Below are 24716 nucleotides of genomic sequence, written 5' to 3' on the forward strand. Positions count from 1 at the left end.
TTTGAGTCTTGTGATTGCTAGTCGCAAGACCCTTTCTCATTAAGGGAAAGATGAGTTAAAATACTGTCATGCTAAAAGCAGCTCTGGACAGTGTAAATGACATGGTTAGTTGTTGCAGGAATTCCTTCATGCCGGACTATAAGAGAAAGACCTCTTCTAGCCGCATGGCTGCTGTGTATCATCTTCAGTCACATGGTACGTTGCTGCTTTTGAATTTCAGATGCAAATTGCTGCACCAGGCATCTTCTCCTGCAGGGATATCCCTTGATCCTGGTACTCCTACTAAGCCTAGCTATGCTCGCAGTGCCAGCCTTCCTGCTGAAAGCCATCTGGTGACCTGTGCAAATCCTGCTAAAGTTTCCTGCAAGAAACATTTGGAGTGTCTGGCGCAGCTCTATTCATCGTGTATAACAGGTGAAGACCCAGGAGATGCGAGGCTGACATTTCTTTGAGCTTTGAACTTGCTTGTGTGTTGTGAGGGGAAGGTAGATGAGAAGCGAAAGTTGTGGGGCAATTACTATGTACAAACAATTTCTACGAAAATAAACTAAGCCAACCCAGTTGGCCAACACAGAATTTAGAGAGGAGGTGAACCTGGTGCAGTGCTTAGAGCTGCAGCAGGCTGAAGCTGTGTAGCCCTGTCTGAAACCAGACTCTTCCCTAGCAAATTTTTCCTGTAATTCCCATACTGATTTACATTGTGGCTGTGTGTGGGGAGGGAGTTCTTTGACTGTGCCACAGAACAGCTATTTGTCTTTTTGCCTTCGTTTATTAAAGCAGGTCAATACTGAATATCCACTATCAGTATCTAATTTCCTCTCTTCCAGAAAACCTGGTGCCGAATATTTTTCTGGAGCTCTTTTTTGTTCTGCAGCTGTTGACATCTAAAGGTACTTCTTCTGCAGAAGATGGGGATAGTGACCTTGAAGTCAATGAAAGAAGTGAAGGTAAGCAATGGTACTAAGCGGAAAGACTGCTACTTCCATGGGATGATAATGTGATATGGAGGAATTGCCTTTAGCTTTGACAGTTAGTCTTTATGTCCATAAAAGTGCCTTATTACCACTGTGGGACTCAAATGAGATGCTGAGAAAAATCATGTATGTGTGCACAATATGATAGAGTGGAGTTGCTAGATAGTGTTGGAATCTAGTTTTCTGCTATTGTGTGGGATTTGCTGTAGCTACTTGCCAACGCTGACTTTCAGAGGGAAGGAGACATGCTAAAGTCTCTCCTCCATTGGTCCTTGCAGCTTGAAATTGTTGTTGATCAGTTGCGTGTTTCTTAAATTTAAGGTTGGGTTATGAGTGCCTATATAGAGATGTAATTGTTCTGTTTGTTTTTAGCATATTCATACTTAAGCTTGGTGCGGTTAGTACTTTGACATAGATTTGAAAAACCCAAAAGAGTAGCTTTAAGATGAGACGTGCCTCACCTCCCCCTAGATGCCTCAATTTGACTGACCTTGGTTTTGCTGCTCACTGATTCTTAGGACCGAGATTAGGAACACAGTCTCCAGCTGTGGGAACAGCAAATGACGACTGATTGCAGTTGGTCTGCTTTTTGTCCTGGATCTGCTTACTGTTGGCCAGAATGTTGAGGAGGAATCTTTTCTTTCCCATTCAGCACTGAACAATTCAGTTGCCATTAGAATAGGAAGAATAGGAATGGGAGGATTTGTCTGTTCAGGTGGCAGGGAGTGGGAACTTCTGGAAATTGGATACTGGTCTGGAAGACTGTTTTTTGGATATGACAGTTCCCGCTTTCTTTGAGAGTTAATTGTTGGTCTTCTAGTTTATAAATGGTGGATACGTGCTGTCGTCTCACGTTTCTTTTTTTACCTCAGATGCATCAGGGAGACAGCATTTCCGAAGTGTTCACAATTGTGTTTATTTTGCTGTTCAAGTCTTGGATTATCAGTATGAGTGAGTTGAATATTTTTTTTTCTTTTGCTTATGTCTGGAGATTTGTGTGAAATTAAGGAATTGTGCTTGGATTTTAGAGTTTTACTGCTTACAGGCATGGAGTTGTTAAGTTTTGCCTCAGAAACACACAACTTGACCTTGATTTGGGTGTCTGGGAGTTTTCCTTGTATGGATCTGTCTACTGAACTACAGTATAATTATGCAAGAATGCAAAAGTCATAAAACGTGGCCCTAGAGATACTGGTAGGAGTTCACAGTGGGTACCTGGGGCTTAGAACTCTTTGCTTGGTAGCCTCATAAAGAAGGAGCATAAGCAATTCTTTAGGTCTGATCATGTGTTGTTTATGTCTGTCTGTCTGTGTTTTATCCGTGTTCTCTTGGCAGAATAATTTCCCGTTTAGAAAAGGGGATGCTGAAGCTTTTGGCTGAAAATGAACGGATTGCATCCTTTTCTCCTGCCTTGCACGAGAGGCTCAGGCAGGCTTATGAAAACAGCACAGCCAAGGTAAGAACTGGCAGACCTCAAATGATGTTGCTTCAAACCGTTGTGGTGTTTCTCTTTTATTTGCAATGACTTTGATGTTAAATCTCACTCCTTCTCCTTCGAGTATCTTGTAATGTTGTCTTTGGCAGGTGTCTGAAAGCTACTTTTGGTTTGTTTTTTTTTTGGTCAGTGGGTGAGTGAATTGCTACGGCCAGTGACTGTTAGCTGTGAATCACTGCTGGCCAGCCTTGTGCTGAGCTCATGGCCCTGACCTGAAGCAGTGACTTTGACAGGGTCAGATTTTGCTTTTGAGATTCTCATCTAATAAACATGGATCCAAGAAGAGTGATTGGTTAGATGCAATATCAGAATGTAGTTTGGAATGAGTGAATTTGTTTCATAGCTACAGACTCCTTTGAGGCAAATGGAGCTTCGGTGTAGCTTGTGAAAACTGGTTTCCTGATCTAACCATCTGAGTTAGGAGATTAAAGCTGGATGGTAGGAATACCTTCCTTAATGTATTTTATACCTTGTTTCATCTCTCCTTTAGAAAAAAGTAATTACTCTTGGCAAAAAAAGTACCATGTACTTTCTGAGACCAGGGCATGTCAATAGCTGAACTTTTTAGTTAAAACTGTAAATAAAGATCTCTAGATACTTGAAGACGTAGGCTTTTTGAATAGGAGAATGAAGAATAACATAGGAGTAGCCAGCCACTATCCTTTGTTCTCTGGAGCCCTATATAGGAGGTACACTTTGGCTGTTTGCAGATCATTCTTGCCACACTGTATCAGTACTGGTTGTGATTTCTGAGAGAACTGAGATGCTTCTATTCATAATGCTGAGTGTTTCTACCTCTGTAGTGTAATGTAGGTTGTGAGACTGTTGGTGTTTACTAGCAGTTAGCAATTGGTTTAATAAATGGCTAGTGTCTGAACAACTCAACTAGTGATACTTTGTTTCGCCATGACCTCTCTTCGCTGCTTTTTATAGGTCTCAGATTGTTGGATAAATTGGAGACTTGTATTAGAGTAATGTCTACCTTTATATTTTTACTAGGTGTCTCTCCTGCTGCCATGCTCCGTTCAGTCTGTTTCTTTCCAGCCAGAGACGGACAATCGCTCTAACTTCCCCAGTGACAGAGCATTTCACATATTTAAGAAACAAAGGTAAGTTTCTTCTGCTGTTACTATATAGCTCATGCGTATAATCTTACCATGAACAAAGGGTATTAAGAATGTCTCATGTATGCTACATGCTGTAGAAAATTCTTGACATTTTTCACTCTAATTAAAAAAAAAAAGTCTTTGTCCATATTGACTGCAGGAGCTAAATGCTTAATGTCTTTAGAGAAGAACAGCCTAATGTTTCAGGAGTTATTGAGACTTCTGGTAGATGCCAGTGCAGTGTGTCACCCTACCGGATTGCTTCTGCATATGAATCTGGTATGCTTTTATTCTTCCTGCCACCTCCCTCCATGCTTGCAGCAACAGGGTGAGGGGAGAATGGCAAGTTGTCTTGGTCCTTTTTTCTCTCCTCATAGGTATTATTTCATGTGGCTTATTCTTTCCTGCCTGTCAGTCTTCAGTATGTCTGGTAGTGGGTGTTTTGGTCATTCCATCAGAGCTTGGGCATAACAAGCTTAAGCGCTTGCTGTCAAAGACACGGAAAATGGAAACTCGCTGGAGTACCACTAACATTAATGAGTTTTGCAAAGGTATCTGAATGCTTAGAGGCTTGAGTTATTTAATCTGACGTGCATTCTTGCTGGGGAACTTAGGAACGATTGAATATACAGTTGATACTTCAGATTTTGAAGGGTGAGAATTCACACTGTTAAATATCTTGATTCACAGGGATGTATTTTATGAACTGCTGCGTGAATGGGAGGATAACCATGAAAAAACTGGCTGGGACTTCGAAAGAGTTCTGGGCAACAAGATCAGGTGGGAGTCCTATACAATTTCAGCTTGATCTTCAGTGTACCTGAATTGCTGGTGCAGCACAGTAGGCTTGGCATCTTAAGTTTCATGTTCTCCTTAATGGTCTTCTGCACTAATCTGTAGGGGGAGCTGTGCTTCTTGGAAGATACTGTTCATGTAAACTTGCTTCTATATTTAAGAGTATCAACTGTTACCTTAAGGAAACAAGCCGTAGGTGGCAAGGGCTTAATTTTGGGGAAGCTCTTTCCCTTTTCCTGATCACAGAAAGAGCTACTCTCACAACTAGTATGTTGTGTTCTGAACATTGTCATTGTATATACATGTGTGCATTTCATGTTTCCAGTGCCCCACTTGTCTTAAGCACGGAGAAGTGTGTCATAAGTTCAAAAACTCTTAGAAATTCTAATTATTTCAGGGGGTTCTAGTGTATGTGGCTGGGGAAAGAAGACAACTGTGGTCATTTCTATTGAAAATGAACTGTTTTATTCATTTATTTCTTTATCAAAATAGATTATATATAAAGAAACTATTGTGGTTTTGAAAGCAGTTGCCTTGTGGGTTTCTGTGTTAGTCTTAACCACCAGGCTATTCAAGTTACACGTATGAAGATGATTTTTTACCACAGGAGCAAATTTTCCTTCTCTTTGGGCATCAGAAGTACTGCTGTTGCTGTTTTCTTACTTGCATATGTGTGAACTCTCATCTCACTGCTCTGCACAGGGGAGAGGGGGAGATGAATGAGTTAATTTTCTTCCTAAAAAACGACATTATTGCAGGAAAGGAAGAGAGTGTTTATCTCCAGAGCTGTGTTTGCTCTGCAGGTGCTCAGGGAGAATTTTTGTTTCCGTGGTCAACAGATGGGACTCACTGCTTAGGGAACATGGTTATAAAGATGTTGCTTTTTGCAGTGGCCTTTTGGAGATTGCTTTCTTAGGAGCAGTTATTTTGTGCTTTTGGTATAGTTTGAGATTAGAACACTTTTTTTGTACCACAGAGATCCAGTCATCATTTTGTGATGTTTTCCTTCACAGGGCCATGATGGCTCACCTATCGGCAACCTGCAACCACAGCCATTTTGCAAGGCTCTTTCAGAAACAGCTTATCCAGGTAAATGACATGGGTTTTTTTTTTATGAAGATATGCGTCAAAGCTGATATGATCCTTCCTTGGCCTGAGAAAACAAACTGTCTTGCAAGTTTGAGATTTTCCTATTGAAACTTTTTTGGGAGAGCCAAGTTTTCAGAATGGGAATTTCCTTCCTTTACCAGAAATACAAATCAGTGATAAATTACTGAACTCTGTGTAAATCAGGGATAAGGCACACTGAACACATAATGAGCTGTAAGAATTAATTCTTCATGGTTATTTACTTTGACCTTCTAATTTTAGAACAGTTATAATTTTTAGAAATTTTAAGGACGTGTTTTGGCATGTATTGAATGCAGAGGTTCCCAGTTATGTTCATTAATAACATGAGTGTACTACCTGCGAAGAGTCTCTGGTTCTTCTGTGTAACACTGCAACAGCATATTTTTGATATAGTATTGCTGTTGTAGTTTACAGGGGGTTCTTGGCCAGTTTCAAGCATCACCTGACTTTACTGTAACTGAAGGAATGAAGAAAGAAAAGATGCTTCTGATTGGAGTGTCGATATTCACTGTTTTCTCTATAAGTGGCTGGCTTATTGGTAGGTTCCTTTTGGATAGCAAATCAAGACACAAAACTCCACCTTGAATATTAGCCCATACATGTTGTCAGGAAGTTGTGAGCTGTTGAAATGCTGAAAATTCCTTTAGTGTCCTGTCTGATGATGTCTGTGTGTTCAGGGAGATTGTGGGAAAGAGACGAACTTAGTTGTATAAACAGGATTTAATTAATCCTAGGTACTGTACTTCTCCTTTATGTCTTTGCCTTCTTAATGAAGACTGCTGGGTTTCACAAGAGTAACCAAAGACTTAAACTGATTACTAGGAGTCTTCAATGGATCTGATGTGTTCGACTAGAAAGTGATTTGTGGAATCTTGTGTATTTTATGGTACTCATGCAGAAAAGAACCTAGGCTGAGGATTTGTGTCGAGGCCTGATAATTTAAAGGTCAGGAAGTGTAACAACATGTTATTTCAGGAGGGGAGAATGTGCAGTTTGGAATAAACGGACCTAGTAATTGTTTGCTTGTTATATCTAGTTAAATGTTGCTTTTTAGTATGATCTCTCTCATTAAAACTGTCCTGATTTAATGTAGAAGTATGTAGTCATCTCTTCCCTTTCCTCAGCACCAAGTACAGCATCCTAGGAAAAAATATGCAGGCTAAAACTCAGAAAAGTACAGCCACCTAGAAGAACTTAGCTGAAAGAAAAATCACTAAAAGAGAACCGGTCTTGTTTTTAACAAAACCAGGACAATGGGCAAGGTGGGTAGCACATTTGGCATGAGGAAAAGAGATCTCCTGTACATGGGCTGCCTGGAAAGGCCATGCTTCGATTACTTCTGAAACAAAAATCTTGTGAGGAAGGCAGAATATGTGGGGTGAGAGATGAAGTGAAGTGGTGCCTTATTACAAATTTTCCACCTTACTACTCTTTCTGTCTCCTGCAGATGTGTAAAGGCCCTGTTGGTGGTGGCGCAAGCTGGGGAGACACCCCAGACCAGGATGTCCTTAATATGCTGGGTTCTGATAATCTGAGTCGTCTGAAGAGGCTGCAGGAAAGATTTGTTGTTCCTCAGAGCATCAGGGGACCTTGTCCACCCCCTTCGTTCCCAGGGTGCCAGCAGTTCTTCAGGGACTTCATCCTCAGCGCAGGAAGGTTAGCTGCCTGTGGTTGCTGTTTTCTTGTGTGGGTGAGTGGGGAACACCAACACATTGCTCTTGCAGCGGGGAGTTGTCTGGAGAGCTTAGAGCATGGTGTAGCCCAGGCAGAGCACATCAGAAATATTTTTAAGATGACTAATACCACACTTAGTGTTCTTGGCCAGCATGCCTGATGAACATGTTAGTAAGCAGGTTCTATCTGGAGCATAGAATGTGTTTGTGTGTGTGTGCTACGTTAGACTGGACTATATGGTAATTTTCCTTTTACAAGATCATAATATCTTGTTACAGGCCATCAGCATTTCCCAGTACCAAGGTGTGCAGTGCTGCCTAGCCAGGGCACTGGACTGGCCAAGTGTTTCTTGTGTGGTAACACATGAAGCTAAGGAGTTTCAGGATGAAGCCAGGTTCATGGTTTTGTTTAATGAGTTTTTCACAATCCACAGCATGGAGGAGCTGTGATGTATGGGAGATTTGAATCTTAAGTTCAGTTATTTTACAGCTTCCTGCTTTGACAGATCCGTATTATTATCCTTACATTGGGACTTGCTAAATAGCATCTGTTGAAAAAGTACAAAATATGAGGGAAAAGAAGAGGGTCAGCCACAGAATCACAGAATGTTAGGGATTGGAAGGGACCCCAAAACATCATCTAGTCCAATCGCCCTGCCAGAGCAGGAACACCTAGATGAGGTTACACAGGAAGGCATCCAGGCGGGTTTTGAATGTCTCCAGAGAAGGAGACTCTACAAGCCCCCTGGGCAGCCTGTTCCAGTGTTCTGTCACCCTTACTGAGAAGTTTCTTCTCAAATTTAAGTGGAACCTCTTGTGTTCCAGTTTGAACCCATTACCCCTTATCCTATCGTTGGTTGTCACTGCGAAGAGCCTGGCTCCATCCTCCTGACACTCACCCTTTATGTATTTGTAAACATTAACAAAGTCACCCCTCAGTCTCCTCCAAGCTAAAGAGCCCCAGCTCCCTCAGCCTTTCCTCATAAGGGAGATGCTCCACTCCCTTGATCATCTTTGTTGCCCTGCGCTGAACTCTCTCCAGCAGTTCCCTGTCCTTCTGGAACTGAGGGGCCCAGAACTGGACACAATATTCCAGATGTGGTCTCACCAGGGCAGAGTAGAGGGGAAGGAGAACCTCTCTGGACCTACTAACCATCCCCCTTCTAATATGCCCCAGGATGCCATTGGCCTTCCTGGCCACAAGGGCACAGTGCTGGCTCATGGTCATCCTGTTGTCCACCAGGACCCCCAGGTCCCTTTCCCCTACACAGCTCTCTAACAGGTCGTTTCCCAACTTATACTGGAACCTGGGGTTGTTCCTGCCCAGATGCAAGACTCTACACTTGCCCTTGTTATATTTCATTAAATTTGTCCCCGCCCCACTCTCCAGCCTGTCCAGGTCTCACTGGATGGCAGCACAGCCTTCTGGCATGTCAGCCACTCCTCCCAGCTTGGTGTCATCAGCAAACTTGCTGATAGTACACTTCCCTCATCTAAATCGTTGATGAATATATTGAATAATACAGGCCCCACTACTGACCCCTGAGGCACTCCATTAGATACAGGCCTCCAACTAGACCCTGCCCCGTTGACCACGACTCTCTGGCTTCTTTCCTTTAGCCAGTTCACAGTCCACCTCACTACTCGGTCGTCCAGACCGCACTCCCTCAGTTTAGCTGTGAGGATGCTGTGGGAGACTGTGTCAAATGCCTTACTGAAGTCAAGGTAGACCACATCCACCGCTCTGCCATCATCCATCCATCTTGTTATTTCCTCATAAAAGTCAATGAGGTTGGTCAAGCACGACTTACCCTTGGTGAAGCCATGCTGACTGCCCGTAATGACCCTCTTGTCCTTGATGTGCCTTGAGATGGCACCAAGGATAAGTTGTTGCATCACCTTTCCAGGGATGGAGGTGAGGCTGACCAGTCCATAGTTACCCGGGTCCTCCTTCTTGCCCTTTTTGCCCTTTTGAAGACTGGAGTGACATTTGCTTTCCTCCAGTCCTCAGGCACCTCCCCCGTTTCCCAAGACTTGGCCAAGATGATGGAGAGCGGTCCAGCAATGACCTCAGCCAGCTCCCTCAGCACCTGCAGTTGCGTCCCATCCGGACCCATGGATTTGTGGATGTCCAGATTGCCTAATTGCTCCCTAACCCAGTCCTCATCAATCGAGGCAAACTCCTCCATTGTCCTGCCTTCCTCTGGGGCCTCAGGGGTACAGGGCTCCTCAGGATAGCCTCCAGCAGAGTAGACAGAGACAAAGGTGGTGTTCAGTAACTCTGCCTTCTCTTTATCTTCTGTCACCAGGGCACCCACCTCATTAATCAGTGGGCATGCATTGCCTCTGGTGTTAGTTTTATCTGCCACATATTTGAAAAAGCTCTTCCTGTTGTCCTTGACCCCTCTCGCCAGGTTTAATTCTAAGGAGGCCTTAGCTTTCCTAGTTGCCTCCCTACACCTTCTGACAGTACTGGTCCTGTCCCTTGTTTTCCTGTCTGTCAGTCTGTTACACTGGATGTCTGCTGATGCTTGATACAACTCAAAAGCTTGAAATTTTGCAGTGCGTTAGTTGAGGTTTTACTGCTGTTTCCAGCCCAGTCTGACTCACCATCATCTTTTGCTGAAGTTATCAGTTCAATCAGCACCTGATGGATAGTCTGTGCCTGAAGATACTGGAACTGAATGGCCTTACTCTGGTGGAGCATGAGCACAATGATGGGGAAGCAGACATGGATGAACAGGTGAGCTTGTCTTTAGCAAGCACATCTGTCAGGAGTTTTCCAGAGCTGTTCCAATACCCAAAGAATTATTGGCTTGATTGTGAGTTGCCTGGAGCTTCCACCGCTATTTGCAGGACAAGAGCTTCTTCATTTGGTTTTGTCATAACTCAGCAACTTGGTTATGGGTGTGTGAGCCCCTTGCCATTTACTTCCATGCCTCAGGGGTGCCGCATAGAACTGTGTCATAAGAGATGATGCTCAATAGTTTGAAAAGTCAAAGCCTCTTTTTAGGTTGTTAGTACTCTGCACGAGATCAGTTAAGTAACTGAGTCTAATTGTTGCACTTAGTTGCAATAGCTCCTTGTTGCTTTTCCATATAGAAAGATTTTAGTTAGAATGAATTTGTAGTCATGCCTGTTCGTACCTGTTCAGATGTTTCTTCATTCATCCATACCTATCAGAGGTGTCGCAGTTTATAGGCTGTTAGCAAAGTAGCAGCCAGAGGTTTATGAAGACTTGCAGAGCAGTAATGGTAAAAGGACATCAACTCTCTGTCCTCTCATTGACTCCAAAGTTAATATGAACATGTTATTGAGCAGCTGCTTATTTTAGAAAGCTCTTGAATTAAATTCTTCTTGCTATAAGTGAAGCAGTGGAGGCAGAAGCAATTTAAAATGCTTGATAAGTATGTATTTTGGAAAATTAGCTCTATTAAGAGCAGTGGTGAACCTATGCAGTCCTTTTACATGAAGGGGGTGAAGTTTAGTGTAAGTAGTTGCTTTGCCAGTTTAGGCTAGCATTGATCTATCTTGTTTTTCTTCATTTCAGGATGAAAAGAAGCGTTTCACTGTGGTCCTCTTAAGCCTACGACTCCTTGCCAAGTTCCTGGGGTTTCTTGTTTTCTTGCCATATCGCACTGTGGAGCAACCAACTAGAGACTTGCAAGACTCTGCAGTAGCGTTAAGAAACCAAGTAAGAAATTACACTCTAAGAAATCTAGCTTGGCCTTTTGCTTGACAGGGTTATGAATAGTTACGCTGTTTCAAAGTGAGCTGGTGGTTCCTAGCATGATATTGCGCTGTTCTTTGCCCCTACTGCATATTCTAGGGTTGGGAACAAAGGAAAGAGGAGTTTGTGTAAGCTAGAAAAGAGGGAGCAATGCACTGATGCTGAGGTTCTCAGTCTTCTGTTGGTTTTGCTAGTCTGGGGCTGTCATACCAGAACTGTGACCTAGCTAAGATCACTTGTATTTATACTGTAAAATCAAGCTACCAGGAACGTTTCTGTTAGTTTCGCACCCGTCTCCTAGCGGTGTGTCATACTGAATGTGAGGAAGAAGGGCTTAGACCTTAAATCCACTTTTATGTAGTCAGGCTTATAGCCTCACTTTTCAGAGTCCCAGTGGGAGCTCTGTTTGCTGTCATAGTGTGGCTTTTACCTCTGCTCATGGGCAATTAAATGGTTTAATTAGCCAGAAAGTCACCTCTTACTTGTACAGAAGATGAATTCCTAGAAAGAAAAGTCAAGATATAGATAAAGTTTTTCTTTAAATATTAAAAGGTCATATCAAGCTGCTGCTTTTAATTTCTGTTGTCCATTAAGACCCTGCCTGTACTGGATGTATTGAAGCTTCTGAGACAATCTATTCGGGATCAACGTTCTGTCCTCACTATTCCTTGGATTGTGGAGTACCTTTCCCTTATGGATCATATTGCTCCTTTCCTTGATTACTACAGGAAAGTATTCTGTCTCTTGCTGCAAGTGTACAGGTAAGAGCTTGAGAAAGGATATTTGTTGTGAACTTTTCTGCAAAGTTTTGTGTGCTTAGTTGAGGTGCCCGGTGTTTGAGAATGCATGTTGGCCCTAGTTGGAGATTCTTATAAAAGTACTTTTGTGCGTGTGTGTGCAAATCATGAACACTTCTTATCTTACATAAAGTTGCAAAGGGAGCACTTTCGAAACCCAGAGATTAATATTTTAATGTGTGTTTTTTCCTGAAGTAAAGAAAATTCTTTAAATCCTCTCTCATCCTACATCTGCAGCTGTGAATTTTAGACCTTAAACCCACAAGGTCTCCCATGCCTAATAATGCTCTAGTGTTCTTTCCTATATACATGAGGAAATTTGGAGCATGTTCTAGAGAGTTACTTAACACTAGCTTTTGCAGTATGAACTTAAAACAGCATGTTATTCAGATGCACACAAACAAAAAAGTAGAGCTTGCTTTACTTGTCGTTAGGCAGATAAGTAAGGAACGCGTATGTGGTGACAAGTAGTATAATTACAAAGTAAGTGATTTCAGATTTATTTTTTTTTTTACCTTAATGAAAACTGAGCTTCTGAAATCTAACTCTCTCTCTTGCTGTTTTTGGTGCATGGCAGGTTAATGGTCCTTTCTGAAGATAAGGAGATGAGTTTCCTGAACAAGCTGCTGATCCTTGCAGTTCTTGGTTGGCTTTTTCAGGTAGAGTGTCCTGTGTGCACACAACTGTTTCCTGAAGAAAAAGTGAGGCACGAAACTCAATAGAAAATAGTATTGAAATGAGTTAAAACACTGCAGAACAGTAGTTTGTTGTTTTGGTGGTGGAGGTTTATTTTTTTTTAAACTCATGTGGGGCTTAAAGAATTCTCTGTGTTCTAATGAGAATTATTTTCCTTTAGTGGAATTGTGTGAAGCAACATTGGTTTTCCAAGAGGAGTTTTAATTGCTGCTGAAACAGATTCTGCTTATAAATCTGCATCCTTGTAAGCAAATTGACAGCTGGTTCCTGTTAGAACTGGAAGCTCTTGTCACAAAGACGGAGAGCTAGCTGGCAACCTTGAATTTGGGGGGAATTTTTTCTCTGATAAAGGGATGGTGTCTTTGTTGAACTGTCAAAATCCTTTTGTGCTTCCAGTGGGAAGCGGGGTAACTGCTTAGCAGGAACTTGTTGGAAAGCTGAAAGATACTGCATGGGGAGGGTAAGGAAGGTGCTTCCTGTTACTGTGATCAAGTTAAATCTTTAATTTTGTGGAAAGGTTCTCCTTAGGGCAGAGAGGATCCTTAGTGCTGGGGTTTTTTTGTTTTTGTTTTTGTTTTTTTTTGTGAGTGGCAGGTTGGTGAGATTTTACAGCATTTCTAATAAAGAAAACAGTGAGTTACTGACTACTGTTTGGGTTGTAACTGCTGGGGTTTCTGTTTCAGGTTCCGTCAGTCCCTGAGGAGTTGTTTTTTACCACTGATGTGAGGCAGGAGGGATTGATGATGGATACTGTGACACCTGCTCAGGCTTTGGTGAGTTAGTGTAGTAGCATGTCCTTTGAATCTGTGGATGAGGGTAGACTTACCACAGCCTTGGGAGTTTAAGATTTTATCAGGAACTTGGCTTCAGTGCAGCTGCACTGAGCGTATATAGGCAAATGGACACAATGCCCCAGTTCATCCAAGTGCCTCAACTGCGTTGCATCCTGGATTGTCAGATTTGTGTGTGTTACAGCTCTGGGGCTTTTGTCAGGCAGGAGCTGTCTCACCTGCTGCAGTGGTGTACAGAATAGGTGCCAGGTTATGCTGAAGGATGAGATACTGTTTTCCTGCTTTCTGATCACTGCAGTACACGGTGGGCTGGTAGAACGGTAGCTCTTCCCAGAAATAAATACTAGCGATGGTAAACTCAACAGAGATAGTAAGATGGGACTCTAGGAGCGAGATAGCTGTCTTTGGAGTCACCTGTTTTCCAATTGCATGATAAAGGGTAGCTGAATTGAAAGCAGTATGAGCAAGCAAAAAAAGAGCTGAATTAATTGCATGTGTGATGTTTCACATAACTCCCAGACATACAAGACAATACACAGTATTCCTTGAAAAAAATAAATAATATGTTTGCAAAGAGATATATGTATCTTGTTCTGATTAGAAAGTTCTGCTTTGCACTGTCTCTTCAATCACAGAGACAAAATGCAGAGATCAGCTGTTTGTGGTTTTGGTTTTGCTTTTTCTTCCCCAAAATGAGTGCAGTACGCACTGCCTGCATGGATGGGATCTGAAGTTGCTTTTCCTTCCATGCCTCTGGCTGTGCTAATACTGGGGTGGCATTACTCCCCAGTGTGGTGTTCCAGTGAGTCTGGGTGAAGACACCTGTGGAGGTGTATTGCTGACAGATGTGCCTCGTTTGTTCTCCTCCATGGATAGGTTTCTCTTTTATGAGCAGCAGCTCTGGCAACAGTCCTGGTTCCCTTCTGTAACCACCGTATTTAAGCTGGGCTTTGACAATGATCAGAAAGAAAGGTTGAGCTACACTAACTAAATGTAGAGCAGCTCATTGTGTTACAGGGCTGGACTGAGCACTTAGGCTGCAAAGTTCATACTTTTACTGTGGGTTTGGAATCCAGTTATTTTTATTGCTTTCATGGAAAGGCAGTTCTGAAACCTGCCCATGACAACACATATGGCATTTCTGACTTGCTGAAAACTGTTTATTTCCTGCTGTGTCCTTTCAGCATTTGCTTCCTTTTCTCACCAGGACTCTGTGCCCCTGGTGGATCAGCAGTTACTTTATACGTGCTGTCCCTATCTTGGTGAGTATTTTATTTATATTTTCTATATAAATAAATATATTAGTATATATTTATTTTTATTTAAATTTTAAAATTCTATTTATGTTTGTCCTTTGGTACTGTGAGTCCTCAAATAATCTTTCTTGCACCTCCTCACTACTTGAGGTTTCAGTTGTGTATGAGTCAACCTTGATAAAAGCCTGTATTGCAGAAGCTCAGGCAGCTGTGAATATTATCTGGTGAAGCTAGGAGAGGGAGGCTACACGGTCAGGGTAGTGGATCTACAGAGCTTAAATACAGAGGGACAGGGGAACTCCTTTGAGCATATTTCTGCCGCCAGGCAGAGGGGAAGGACCTTTTTGTGCCCCAATGCATTATCAGGCAGTTGTCTGAGAGGTCTTCTTGGGATCTCTCTGCCATTGGTGAAGTCTCTCTCTGTAGACAGTAGAGTCCCTGGTGGTGGGATGGTGCTCCCCTTCTTGGTACTTAGCTGCTAGGAGAAACATGTTAAACCTGCGTCACGAAAGCTTCTAGGGGTTGAACATGTCTTCAAGCTTTTTTCCTGGTATTTTCTCCTGACTATTGGAATTTTGTGTAACTTTGCTTGGCTTGTTGGCCTTGTAGACTTCACAGTTCCTGCTTGCCATGCTAAAAATGGATGTGTAGAAATTACTGCTCCCTGAGCCTTCTGAAGAAATCCTATGTGCCAGGGAGCTTTTTGGAGGCCTGCTCTTTTATCTTTGGATCCTTGCCATACCCTTGCCAGTCAAGTGAGCGGGATGCCCCTCTGCTTTTCTGAAACTTCAGCTTTGAGAAGTTTCAGAAGCTGAAAGAATCTACTCTGGAAACAGGACTGACAATGTCAAAATCTCTCCCTTGAGTTTTGGTTTGTTCCCTTGCTCATGGGGACAATGACTGCTTTTGCACGTGTTTCTGTACAGGTGAGCTGCGGAAACTACTTGCCTCTTTTGTGGCTGGTAGTGGAGCAAAAAATGGTGGATTTATAAGGAAAATCACTCCCACAGCTGCAGAGTCCTTGGTACCCAAGGCTTCTGTCACACAGCGGAAACTGCAGGTAATAAAATCAGGGAGTCACAAGGGGAAGCAGGGCAGGAGAAGTCGCTTGTGTGGTAGTAGGGTACACAGTGGCAGCCCAATGCCAGGGAAAGCAAAGCACAGGCCTAGGCGGCAGGGGACATGGTGTTTAACAGTCGGTTATCCTTACTCTTCACTCTTCTGCTATAGTTATGCGGCTGGGATACCATAGGAGTGGTGAAATTCAGATAGCTTCAGTAAGCATTCCTGTAGTTGCAACAATGAGCCTATTTCCCTCTCTGTCACTTCTTTAACATAAAATGTTGGTATGTTTCTCATACTCCATTTTGGTTAGGTTGTAGCGATGTTTTCCACCAAAAGAAGAAACTCTGTGGGAGCCTACAGAATTACCAGCCTGTAATTAAGAGAGGATCCTTTCTTTCCAAAATCAAACCCTATGGGGTGACTAACTACTAGTAGGTGCTGTCAGAACTTTACCATTCTTCATTTTAATGGGCATTTGCTTATGTAGCTTCATAAACCCTGATAATGAGCTTTGAGTTAAATGGTTAGAATGGAATAGGGAACAAGTATTTTACAAGGGTGCTGAATGGTCCAATAGCAGAAATTCCAGTGTAGGCAAATTTAGTGCCTTTTACCACAGTTCCAGATGGTAGTTTCGTCCATTCCTGTGTTGAGGAGGATCTGGGTGGAGTACTCTAATGAACTGTAGCACTTTTCTGTTGAACAGGTAGAGTTGGAACAGGCCTTCTTCCACAACCAGCCTCCCTCCCTGCGGAGAACAGTTGAATTTGTGGCGGAGAGGGTGGGATCCAACTGTGTTAAGCACATCAAGTAAGTGCTGGTGATCTGTTCTGTGCCTTAAGAAGTAACTTTACACTATTGAGGTAGAGTTGATCCTTTGTAATTGTGTGTATGGGAGAAGGAAATCTTCCCTCAGAGCATGCTGTATAGCAGAACACAAAGGCTATATAAGGCTATGACAGTGAGGTTCAGCAACATATGGATGACACCAAGCTGAGTGGTGGAGTTGACATGACTGAGGGACAGGATGCCATCCAGAGGGACCTAGACAAGCTCGAATTGGCCCATGTGAACCTCGTGAGGTTCAAGAAGACCAAGTGCAAGGGGCTGTACCTGGGTTGGGGCAACCCCCAGTATCAATACAGGCTGGGGGATGAAGGGATTGAGAGCAGCCCTGAGGAGAAGGACCTGGGGGTACTGGTGGATGAAAGACTGGACATGAGCCAGCAGCCCAGAAGGCCAGTCGTATCTTGGGTGCATCAAAAGGAGCATGGCCAGCAGGTGGAGGGAGGTGATTCTGCCCCTCTGCTCTGCTCTGGTGAGACCCCACCTGGAGTCCTGTGTCCAGCTCTGGAGCCCTCAGCACAGGAAAGACATGGACCTGTTGGAGAGGGGCCAGAGGAGGCCACAAAGATGATCAGAGGGCTTGAACAGCTCTGCTGTGAGGGCAGGCTGAGAGAGTTGGGGCTGTTCAGCCTGGGGAAGAGAAGGTTCCAGGGAGACCTTATTGTCACCTTTCAGTACCTAAAACGGGCCTGTATGGGGACAGAATTTTTAGCAGGGGCTGTAGTAATAGGACAAGGGGTAATGGTTTTAAACTAAAGGAGGGGAGGTTCAGGCTGGCTATGAGGAAGAAATATTTTACAATGAGAGTGGTGAAACATTGCAACAGGTTGCCCAGAGAGGTGGGAGATGCCTCATCCCTGGAGATATCCAGGCCAGGCTGGACAGGGCTCTGAGCAACCTGATCTAGTTGAAGATGTTCCTGCTCATTTCAGGGAGGTTGGACTAGATGAGTTTTGAAGGTCCCTTCCTACCCAAGCTATTCTATGATGGATATAAACCACATATACCAAAAGAACTGATGAAACCATGCCAGTCTTGTTTTAATACAAATTCTAGTTTCAGCAGGGTTAAAAGTACTGTACACATAAAATTTCATTTTCAAACTTGAAATCCAAATCCTTTCCTCAGAATTGTCAGGATCTGTTTGAAAGCATTATGGGTTTTCTCATGCCTATGGTGCGCTACCACCAACAGTAATCATTCACGTGACGAACTAGCTGCTTTCAGTTTGCCCCATCCCTGCAGACATTCCAGGTCAGGCTGGATGGGACTCGGAGCAACCTGATGTAGTTGAAGATGTTCCTGCTCACTGGAGTGGGGTTGGACTAGATGACTTTTGGAGATCCCTTCCAACCCTATCTGTTCTATGGACATCTGAATATCTGATTGCCATCTTAGAGGGGAATTTATGAAGGGATGCAGAGAGGAGGGCTGTATGACTGTGGGACACTTGGAATGTGAGCATAGTTCAGCATTTTAAGAGTTTATATCCCTTTCAGAATGTTCTTGCTATAGATAGGAAAATCTCAGAGGTCAGAAGTGACCTCTGGAAGTCATCTGATCCAAACTCCTGCTCCAAGTGGGGCAAGCTGTCAAGTTAGATCAGGTTGCTTGACACCATTTCCAGTTGAGCTGTGAAAGTCCCTAAGCATGGGGATTCAGCAGCCTCTAGTATCATATTCCAATGCTTCATTTTTCCAAGCTTTGTGAAAATTGTTTCCTTATATACTATCAGACTTTCCCTTGTTCCAGCTTGGGCGTGTTGCCTGTCAACTGTTACCTGCCCACTTCCTGGAAGGGTCTTGTTCTCTCTTTTCTATAACTCTTCCCTCTCCCTTCACCTTCTCCTCTTCTCCAGGCTAAGTGAAAAGTGAAACCAGCTCCCCCAGTCTCCCAGTATGTCATGTGCTCCAGCATCCCAGCTATCTTGATTTTTTTTTTTTTTTTTTTTTCCCCTGCAGTCTCTTGAATCGTCAGTGGCTTTCTTGTGCTGGGGTCCCAAAGCTGGGCACAGCACTCCAGGTGCAGCCTCACAGTGGTGAGGGAAGCAGTAACTTCACTTGACTTGCTGCCTTCACTGTTGCTAATGTCAGCCCAGTATAATGTTAGCCTTCTTTGGACACTGCAAACTCATTCAGCTTGTCTGCTGGAAACCCCAAATCCTTTTCTGCAGAGCTGCTCCCTTGCCAGCACACCCCAGCCTGTACAGCTGCACAGTCACCACCCCGTTGTCAGCCCATTTCTCTACCTTGTCATAGTCCTGAGTGGCAGCCCTGCCTTCCAACATGTCACTCATGAGCCTGCTGAGGGTTTGCACTGTCCCATTGTCAAACTTGTTGAAGACATTAAATGGTATCAGCCCACAAGGAGTGCTGGTCATAGTGGGCTGCTGTTGACACTTTTGAACATGAGACCACTATCTGTTGGGAGTCTAAGGATATTGCTGCCAGAAAAGATGCCTGCAGCCATATATGTTTCTATTAAAACCTAAAGGCTTTTGACTTTTGAGTCTTAATGCTATTTTGCTGTTTCCTTCCTCACAAAAACAACAAGGAGATGGTACAGTACAAAATGCAGTGTGATTAATTCTTTTTTAGCAGAGTCGTTTATTGCATTTGAGATGAGTATCCTTCTAACTGGGAGAACAGCAGGTTACAATTAGTGTGCACCATTTCTTGTGTTGATTTCAGTCTGTATGATTGTTCTTGTTTTTGTTCCTGTACCAGGGCAACACTGGTAGCAGAGTTGGTTCAAAGGGCTGAAGTCATGTTGCAGGATAAAGTGAAGGAGAAGGATGCTAATCATGACAAGCTGCTTGAAGAGGTGTGCGCTCACCTGTATGAGGAAGGGTCCCAGGCACTCATCAAAGGCAGAGAGTAAGGAGGAAAAGTTATTTAAACTTGTGCCTTCCCTTGTCTTCTTACTGCAGAATCTATAAGCCTAATTTGGCTAGGCCTGTCTTGCTCAGGTTCTGGTGATTATAAACCGTGACCTCTGCTCTTCTTAGGATGACTGCCGCACCTCCAGACAGTTAATGCCATGTTTGTAGGAAGGAACAAAGGTGCTGTCTGTCCTTCTGCATCCAGCTCCAAGTGGACATGCACTTCAGCCATTGTATTTCCCCTCTTTGGAAAACTGAGTATTGCAGCTTGGTGGCTTGTAATTGTGCTTTCCTATCTGGTTCTTTTCATCTGACTTAATTCATTGCAGTCTTCCAACCGGTTTTGACTGTAAGAGCATGTGGAAGTTGCTACAGTAATGAATGTCCAATTGTTGACCAAGAAATTTGACTAATCCTGTGGTGTGTTTGCTTTCTTTTCTTGCAGATTTTGCAAAAAGAAAGGTCCTGAGGCAGTAAGGGTGTTATTGCCAGAAGAGACATCTGCAGCAGTACGTATTTTCACTAAAACTTGACTTTAAGTTTGGACTGTTATCACTTTTTCATTGCTGTTTCACTTTTCCCTTAATGTCTTAGGAAAATGGAATCTATTGATGCCCTCTTGTGAGGAATAACAGCAGAGTCACCTCTGCCAGACTGCCATGGGTATTCTGGTTAAAGTGATATTCTAGCCTGTACCTAACTATTGAGACTAGAATGGTATAGAAATTGCATTCATCTTGCAAAGATAATGCTTTTAGCATCAACTTCCCCAAGCGTTTATGATGTTTGTATGGGGTTTATGAGGTTTGGGAAATCAAAATGGGTCAGTCCTATTGCTCAGAGTAGCAGTTCCCCCAGAGGTGGTGGTGCTCTGTTTAAATGTTGGATGCCAAAATAAAGCTTCTTTGCTCTAGACTTCCTTCTGACATCTCACTAACTACAGTGCTGTGAGTGTTAGTAAATCCCCTATCACTTGTTTATCCTCCCTGTGAAGGTTTTAAGTAGCGCAGAAGACATTGCGGTGGAACTCGCTACTGAGAAAGCCTGTGGCTGGCTTTCTGCCAACATTGCAGGTGAGTCTCCTTACCTTGAACTAGGGCTTCTAATGTATGTCTTGTACTCTTTTTCTGAGATCAAGGAGTAGAATTTATTCCAGTGTTATAAAGTACTTGGTCCTACTCATTTTTCTTTTAGTGGGAAACATGCAGTTGCTCTGTCCCACCTTGTTTAGGTATAAGAGGAATGATTTCTAGCTCCAAGAACCTTCTTCAGGGATTTTTCAGGCTTGGCCCATGTAAGTGATTTTTAGTTATGGAGGCTTGTAGGATGGTGAGCATGAGTGCTGTGGAAAGCTGCTTCTGAGTATGTCATCTAGGCTGAAGTTGTCTTAACACATCAAATATACAATACAGACAGCTGCTCTCTCAAGCCACCTAATAGTCCTTCTGTACAGAGTGCTTCTGAAATACTCTAATAGTGCTTTGGCAGCACTTCAGGATCTCTGGAAACCTAGTGTTTCAGGAGGTTGTGCCAAGAATCTGGGGAGGAATATCCAGCACCATTTGCAGCAGCAGGAGTTCAGTGTTTTGGATGCCGGTCAAAACTTATTTTGGTAGAAAACATATGGCTTTCATGGGCACAGTGGTTGAACTGGTATGATCATGCTGATTCAGCTTTCTACATTGGCATTGCTTCCTGGCTTAGCTACTGTGTTCATTAAACCCGCTGAAATATCTTGAGAAAAAATGAGTGGCTGCCTTGTAGAGCTGTGGCTTAACATGCTCTACACCTGTGCCTCTGCCTGTTAAATAAAGTGGGAGCTCAGAGTGAGAAGAGTTTGAGTGTAACCTGTCCTCTCCTCATTTGCCATGGCCCTCAGAGTGAGAGGCTAATACAGGTAGTGTTTGGAAACAGTTGTCTGCCTCAGCTGAAGTAAACAGGATTTGTTCTCTGTTCTTTGTAGCCCTCATTAAAAGAGAAGTGAAGGCAACCTTCAACAGAATGCTCAGAGTCCCAGGACTTCCCCTGCCCGGTGAGGATGCTCTGGAGTTGAGAAGGGACTGCCCTCCAGGCTGTCAGCACCGCGCTCCCTTTCCCTCCCAAATCATCAATGAGATTAAGGTACGTAGTGTTCACCTTCTGGCTTGCCCTAACACCCTTTGTATTTTTCATCTTTTTTTTTGTGTGTATTTTGGGGTTTGGTTGGTTATGTTTCATGTTTGTGTGGTGTGTGTGTGTGGTTTTGTTTGTTTGGTTTTTAAAGGGATGTTCTGGTTCTAAGGAACTGGCTGTGAGGAGTGTTAAGGAAGCATGATGGGGAGATCTTATGTTTTTTTCATCCCCCTGCTGTCTGTGTGTAGATCACAGTTCTCTGGTCAGGAGTAGTGTCTTAAATACAACATTTCTGGTAACATTGCAGTGACCTTTTTGATACGAGTAGCATAGAAACCATAGTGTGGTGAACGTTGTGTACAACTGTATGCTGGAGAGCCAGTATATTAAAATAGCTACTTTTTTGTAGACCTGCTCTTTTTACGGAGAGTCTCCTGGTCTCCATTTAAAGTAAGTATTTCCTGTTGGTCCTTTCAGTTCTGTAGTACTCAGTAGACTATTCCATCTTATACACCAAGAATTCTATATTGAATTGTCAGATGAATCTGTACAAACGTGTTGAAAGATTTTTGCCAGTCTACATGTGCACCTTCATTCAGCTACAATTAGGGTGGACCAGAATATCTTAAAAAGAAGGTGGTGGTATGGAGTTCATTTCAACCTTAGATCCAAGCAATTTTCTGTTCAAGCTGGTTCAAATTACATTTTGGTCTTTTTTTCCCAGGCTTTTAAAAGGTCACTGCACTTGTAAAAATTATGCAATTATATAACCTGTGTGAGTAACCCATGAGGAAAAGAAGAATTCCAAAAGCCTCACTTTTTTACTGTTATGCATTCTGTCTGTTATTTTTGCTGCTTCTTGTCTAAGCCGTAATACTGGATCTTACTGTCATTGCATTCCCAGCAATTGTGCAAGAATGAGTACGCATCCTTTAACATTTTCTTGCTTGAGCTAAAATAATAACACAAAGGTAAGGTATGTGAGGAAACCAGGGGCTTTTTCTGTAAACTGTTGCTTTTTGAAGATCTTTTTAAATGGTATCTTGAGGTACAACTTTATTTTTTTATCTTGGGTTTCTGATACTGGCTGGTAAATTGTTGGCGATGGAAAGTGCTACCACATGTAAAATTGGCTAAACCAGTTTTTATACCATAAATCATTTAGCGCTCTTCATGCACAGCTTTGTGTTGACACTGAAGCTGCCTTGACAGTATCAGAGGACTCTGGATTTCTATAGCACTACTACCCTGAGCTTGCTTGCGGTGCTGTCAGATTTATCTAGAGCTTTCAGAGCTAGTTACTTTTAAGGAGGATGAACTGGTTGCCCTCGTTGACCTGGACTTGATAACATCAGTGAGAACTGTGGTAGAAAATCAGACCTAGGTAAGGTTGTGAAAAAATTCAGCTTTAATCTGTCTTATGAAATGAGGAGGATACTACCTTTTTTTTTTTTTTTTTCAATGAGGACCTGAGGACTATCCATGAACTGCTCAGTCATGGGTTCAAAGATCTGTTTGTGGAAGCGCAGAACACTAACAGGTGAATTACTGCTGTCTTTTTCCCATCAAGGATGTGCTTTGTATTGCCGTGGGCCCCCGGGATGAGGCCGAAGTGATTGACTGCGTCTGGCTGGAGAGCTTGCTGGGAAGATTGAGTCAGACACTTCGATGCAGAAAGGTAGAAGAAGCAAAAAAGCAACAAAAAAACCCTTGGACCACTTTGAGCTGTCTTTGTTCCTGTAAACTTGTGAGCTTGCCTTGCCTCACAGTTGAGTTCAGTTAAATGTTTTGTGTCTGAGCTCATATGTGACAAGGTTGCACTGTGTTGGGTTTTTTTATACTGTGTAGATCTACTTGTTCCTTAAAATTAACCTTTGTGGATCCCCTTTTCGTAAATGATCTTGTATTTCTTGTATTGCAGTCTTTAAGGGTCACCTGATCACAGTTCTGTGCTTCTTGCTGTAAATTGCCTGCTCCTCTCTGATATATTTATCCCTTGTGAAGCACTGTTTTGTTCAGCGTGCAGTATGGGGACAAAGATACAACTTCTTTTGTGTTTTCCAGTTCTTGTGTCCCACATCAGAACAGCAGCTGGCAAAGTGCACAGTTGAGTTGGCCTCTTTGCTGGGTAAGTCAGTGATTATAAGCTATTTAAGACTGGAATCTGTTACTACAGTTCTCTTAAATCCTTGGGGTCAGAGACTTTAGCTTGTAGACCTCATGGATGTTTGATTCTCTAGTGTCATTGAGTCTGTAGGGTTTTTTCTGTCAGTTTTGGTAGTTGCTCTTATTCCCTTCCACCTTCTGCAAAACAGCATTGAACTGTGACCAACCATCCTTCAGATCTGTTGTTCTCATTCACATCTCCATTGTTTTTTATTTATTGATACCTTCATTTAAATATGTGATATGTTTTCCAGTATTTCTGCCTCTGAAAAGTTGTGGCTAGGTTTTGTTGTTTTGTTTTGTTTTTTTTCCTCTAAGAGGAAGGGCCTCTTCCCTTAAATTATATTAAGTCTCCTTTTCATGTCTTCGCTCCTGCGAGTGTTTTCAGTTTTGGTGTGGTGATTTTCTTTTTTGCTTGTTTGTTTTATTTCTCTTCTTTTTGTGTGTGTTTCATGTGTGTGGGGTTTGTGTTTGTTTTTTTCTTACTTGCTCTGTGTAAAATACAATGTTTTTCTCAGCTGGAGCTAGGGATCTGAATGCAGGTGTTTTCTCCCTGGGCAACCTTCTAGTTTCTTAAGAAGCTTTATACATGGTTCATTCTTTTGGAAAGCAAAATATTGTGAATCTGAATATTGTGAAATTTCATTTTGGGGGGCAGCAGTGTAAATCTGCCCCATTCCATTAGCCTGTCCAAGGAAGATCTGGATCTCTTCCCTGTGTATGTTTATCTGCAGTTAAACACTGTTCAGTTTTACTTTCTCATATATGAAGTTATGCAACTCTTCCTATAGTCAAAACTATCACACAGTATCACAGTATGTTTGGGATTGGAAGGGACCTCAAAAGATATCTAGTCCAATCCCCCTGCTGGAGCAGGAACACCTAGGTGAGGTCGCACAGGAACATGTCCAGGCAGGTTTTGAATGTCTCCGGAGAAGGAGACTCCACAGCCTCCCTGGGCAGCCTGTTCCAGTGCTCTGTCACCCTCACTGAGAAGTTTTTTCTCAAATTTAAGCGGAACCTCTTGTGTTCCAGCTTGATCCCATTACCCCTTGTCCTATCATTGTCTGCCACCGAGAGGAGCCTGGCTCCATCCTCATGGCACTCACCCTTTATATATTTATAAACATTAATGAGGTCCCCCCTTAGTCTCCTCTTCTCCAAACTAAAGAGACCCAGCTCCATCAGCCTTTCTTCATAAG

General features: G+C 42.9%; 1 protein-coding gene across 1 annotated transcript in view; it reads left to right on the forward strand.

Annotated features, from left to right (window-relative positions):
* CDAN1 (codanin 1) overlaps positions 1–24716 on the forward strand; it is a 37263-nt gene that overhangs the window by 6739 nt on the left and 5808 nt on the right. The window contains exons 4-25 of the mRNA XM_065065886.1: positions 221–414; positions 828–947; positions 1847–1925; positions 2310–2430; positions 3469–3578; positions 4266–4355; positions 5384–5459; positions 6949–7157; positions 9803–9917; positions 10725–10868; positions 11499–11665; positions 12279–12360; positions 13081–13170; positions 14396–14450; positions 15371–15504; positions 16216–16319; positions 19082–19231; positions 19682–19745; positions 20231–20309; positions 21200–21357; positions 22919–23026; positions 23413–23476. Coding sequence (XP_064921958.1) covers positions 221–414; positions 828–947; positions 1847–1925; positions 2310–2430; positions 3469–3578; positions 4266–4355; positions 5384–5459; positions 6949–7157; positions 9803–9917; positions 10725–10868; positions 11499–11665; positions 12279–12360; positions 13081–13170; positions 14396–14450; positions 15371–15504; positions 16216–16319; positions 19082–19231; positions 19682–19745; positions 20231–20309; positions 21200–21357; positions 22919–23026; positions 23413–23476 — 2513 coding nt within the window. The remainder of the gene's footprint in view (positions 1–220; positions 415–827; positions 948–1846; positions 1926–2309; positions 2431–3468; positions 3579–4265; positions 4356–5383; positions 5460–6948; positions 7158–9802; positions 9918–10724; positions 10869–11498; positions 11666–12278; positions 12361–13080; positions 13171–14395; positions 14451–15370; positions 15505–16215; positions 16320–19081; positions 19232–19681; positions 19746–20230; positions 20310–21199; positions 21358–22918; positions 23027–23412; positions 23477–24716) is intronic.

The sequence above is a fragment of the Columba livia genome, chromosome 5 (assembly GCF_036013475.1).
Source record: "Columba livia isolate bColLiv1 breed racing homer chromosome 5, bColLiv1.pat.W.v2, whole genome shotgun sequence".
Classification (NCBI taxonomy): domain Eukaryota; kingdom Metazoa; phylum Chordata; class Aves; order Columbiformes; family Columbidae; genus Columba; species Columba livia.